Source organism: Penaeus chinensis, chromosome 18 (assembly GCF_019202785.1).
Source record: "Penaeus chinensis breed Huanghai No. 1 chromosome 18, ASM1920278v2, whole genome shotgun sequence".
Taxonomy (NCBI): domain Eukaryota; kingdom Metazoa; phylum Arthropoda; class Malacostraca; order Decapoda; family Penaeidae; genus Penaeus; species Penaeus chinensis.
Window position 1 is genome coordinate 7,514,435 of NC_061836.1, and position 3,934 is coordinate 7,518,368.

General features: G+C 50.5%; 1 protein-coding gene across 1 annotated transcript; it reads right to left on the reverse strand.

The window, feature by feature from the left end:
• Positions 1-2,826: 2,826 nt before the first annotated feature.
• On the reverse strand, positions 2,827-3,457 carry LOC125034595. The gene has a single exon (XM_047626496.1). The coding sequence runs from the start codon at positions 3,328-3,330 to the stop codon at positions 2,827-2,829; it is 504 nt and encodes a 167-aa protein (XP_047482452.1). The 5' UTR covers positions 3,331-3,457.
• Between the last annotated feature and the right edge of the window lie 477 nt (positions 3,458-3,934).

The following is a 3,934-nucleotide window of genomic DNA, read 5'->3' on the forward strand; positions in this document are numbered from 1 at the left end:
CCTTAAGCTTAAATGTTAAAAAAACAAAAACATATCTCAACCTGGTTATTTTAAACTTACTTACACCTTTCAAGCAGGCTAACTACCATGGCACTAACGAAACATTAAATAATGAAGTTTATCTAGCGACGAAATCCTTTATTTTTTCTTCTACACATGGAGAAAGGTTGACAGCAAATGGTAATTATACTCATAGTTTGGAATATAAGAAGCTAATCCTAACTACCCTATTATAGGCGGCAACCCGGCCAGTCACACTTGATCTGTCTCAAGGGCGCGCCTGAACACATCACCCGGGACGACCTGCGGAAGGACACCGGCACCACACAGCTCCTGCGGCGGCGTATGATTGGAGCTCCCGGAGAGAGGCAAGGGCACGCGTCCAGGAGTGACACACTCAGTTACATCTTTCCTCCTGCGGTTTAACTTTTGTCGTGGGAGTTCATGATTTGGACTCGATTACGCGTATCTGGACTCATCATCACACTTATATTCCTAAAAAAAGAGATAAAAACATCACTTCGCCAAAAGATGTGTGTCATTCCCTTAGCTCGTGACTTCCCTTCGCCGGGTTACGATACTATGGAAACCTTATTGAATGTGACTCTGAGTTATGGGTCCCTGACATTCTTAAACAACAATCAAGTTGTGACTTAATGATATTACGATTACAAGCATTTCATTCTATGATAAGTATCAGTGCATTATGGCCGATGTATCATGGATCGACTGTAGTTTAAGAATGCGGGGTATTATAGCTAAAAATCTGTACTGGACTATGGAAAATTGAGAGGCAGTCTACACTACCACCCTGCGGAACATCTTGACTGTCATCTCTTGCAGCATTTCAGCCAAAAATGGATTCAAAAAATATCGAGGACTCGATCGAAAGTGCTCCTTATCTCCAAGAAAGTGGGCTGGGACTGACTTGGTCGAGTGGTCCTCTCCACTTGCTGGGAAAACACTTACTTGGATTTCGATCTCGGCCTGATGTGACGGATCAGCGATTCGAGCCTTACAGTATTCAGTTTCATTTCTATCTATTTTTAATAGAAAAAATGACCCATATCAAACCCCATTTTAAGACTTGCAATTGCCGATCGCATCACAACCATTTGATAGGAACTATGGAACCTGTCTAAGGATTCTTAACAACTGAGAGGTAGTTTGGTAGTTTGCGTGGTGCTGCCCACAGGCGTCTGGTGCTGGTCTCCCTCCATCCCGGCCTTCCACAAGCCATCACAACAAATAGCACACTCATAGTACCATTGTTTCTCTGTCGAAGACCCTGACTCGACTCCGTGGCGCTCTCGGCGTATACAAAAGTGACCTTCGGGAAAAAGGCACCATTTTTGGAGGAATAAATACCCTTACTGGATCCTCAGCTTTCAAATGTCAATGGTTAGAAATCATCTTATTTTTGATGACATAAAAAATCAGTAAAACTAATAATCAGTAAAACTAATAAGTTATGATGTCAGCCACAAGACTGCATAATTGAAGTAAAAAATGAATGACGAAATAAAGAGCAACCTCATCCCAAGACATTTAAAAAAAATCCCCTCCATAAAAACTATGACCATCGAAAACGGACAAACAAGAGAGGAATAAGGCATGAAAACATGATTAATATGCAAATGAGAAAGCATCTCGGAGTTCGCGCCAGGGTCCTGAACATAGGACGTAGAACAACCTAATGCTCTCCCATACAGAATTCTGACCTCTAGCTTCCCCCATCTTTCTGTAGCCGTTCATTTCGAGCTCGTGTCTTCGGAGGTCAGCGGGTACCCCAAAAGCGGCTGCCTCCGTGACACTCGAAAAAGGGTTCTTCTTCCGTTTTTTTGTTTTATTTCTTCATTTTTTTGAAAGAGAAAGACGAACCTATTCGAACGAAAAAACGTATATAAAGCTCATTTATTCGCTGACACCATCACTGTGTAATGATCAATGCAGAACTAGCTTTTTTATATGGACTGTTATGTATATGCCATTATTACCTCGAAGTAGACTTTGACGGCTTGCATGTGTGGGAAACGAAGTGGATAAAGTTGAGTTTCAGTTTGCGTCAGAACGTACGTTTCGCACGTCCTGTCTGGGAGAATCTAACGTGCAGATGTTAGGATATAGTTGAAGATTCTTGCGAGGTTTCCTTATCCTAAGGTTTCAGGATTATCACCTTGACAAGTGTGAGTCCTCCGTTGCTTCTGTTGTACCTCCTTCGGGGGTCCCTCGGGAGGTCAGGAACTGTCGGACAAATGACACGAGCGTCGGCGGAGGTAAAACATAAGTAAAGAAGCGGGCTTGACCCGGGCTTGGCGAGGTCACACTGCCGCTACAGGAACATAGTACTGGCCACGATAAACCTACGTAGGAACCATTACCCACAGGATCAAGTGTATGATTGTATGAGTCATTTCCCCACGCCCACGCCGCGCCTCCCGAGCCCACTCAGCCCACGCCTGGCCCTCACAGCTGCCCATCAAGCCCGCCCATGGAGAGCTATGCGGGCGCGCTCCTAGCAGGTCTGTGGCGTGGGTATGGGTCTGGGCGGCGGGCGCGGGCGGGGTGTGCGCGGCGTGAGCGGCCGCGACTGGCTACAACACGACGACGTCTACAGGACACAAGAGCGGCGAGGCCACGGCGACACACGACACAGCGCACGGTTTGTCAGGGCGCCGCGGGGGCGTTTACTGCGAGGCGTTAAGTGGGCGGGGCACGAGGCCCGGCCTGCGAGGAGGGGCGGCCCAGGGGTTCCTTGGGCTGCACTGCATTCAGGGCGGTAGCACGGGGCTACGGCAGCTGGGGATCACAGGCTGGAGGGCCGCACTACTGGCTCGGGGCCGGCTGCGGCCCGGGCGTCGACGCGGCGCTGTCCTTGTTGATGTTGGCGTTGGTGTCCGTGCCCGGGTGCGCCGCCTGGGCCAGGGCCGTGATCTGCCGCACCACCGCCGCCACCTCGGCGTCCTCCACCGCAGCGCCTGTGGAGGTGGCGGCAGCAGAGCGGTGCTGCTCCCCCTCCAGGTGGCGGCGGTATTCAGCCTGCGTGGCGGCGTGGTGGCGGCAGGCGGTGCACGCGTACAGCAGCTGCGTCAGTCTCAGGACGCCGCGGGTGTGGTCGAGGGCGCGCTGGTGGGCCGCCAGGAGGGCGGGCGACGGGAACACGAGGCGGCACGACTTGCATACCCAGCCCACCTCGCCCTCCACGTGCTCCGCGCCCTCGCCGGCGTCGCTGGCGCAGCCGCCGTCCAGGGTGAAGCTCGCGCCCGACGACCCGCCCGAGTTCAGGTGGGCGTTGAGCTCCGAGTGGGCGGAGGGCGGCAGCTGGAGCATGGAGAGTGGGGTGCCGCCCCCGAAGGGCCCTACTGACCCGGGGTCGAAGCCCACACTGCTCGCACAACCGCCGCCGCCGCCGCTGCTACTGCCGCCAACTCCACCGCCGCCGCCGCCGCCGACGCCTCCTGCGTTGTTGCTGGTGTTGTTACCTGCGGGAGAACACAGCCATTAGCAAACATCCAATGAAATTATAAACTTATAATGAAATTATAAAATTAAAAACTTACAAAATAAATCTGCCCGAAAGAGAAAGCACGGGCATGGGTCACACTCCGTCAACCCACCATAGAAATACATCCACTCCAGAGATAATTCATTCAGTCAAACACCTAAAATTAAATTTACATTTATTTATTTTTCGATTTATTTATTTCTATTTACACACAAAAGATTTCGAAAGACGCCATCTTATAGAGCGCGTTATCGCCACCATGATCATAACCATTATCTCTTATCTGTAACTTAGCAGAAAACGCCCCCCCCCCCCCCACCCTTTGATAATGCAGCCGTAAGTATAAGCACGTAATCGAGCAAAGGGAATGGAAAAGAAATTGATGATGATGATGATGATGATGGTGATGTTTATGATGATGACGATGAC

What these genes read in the sequence shown, in the direction of transcription:
- LOC125034595 (XM_047626496.1), bottom strand. Translation starts at nt 3,330, where the DNA reads ATGCTCCAGCTGCCGCCCTCCGCCCACTCGGAGCTCAACGCCCACCTG.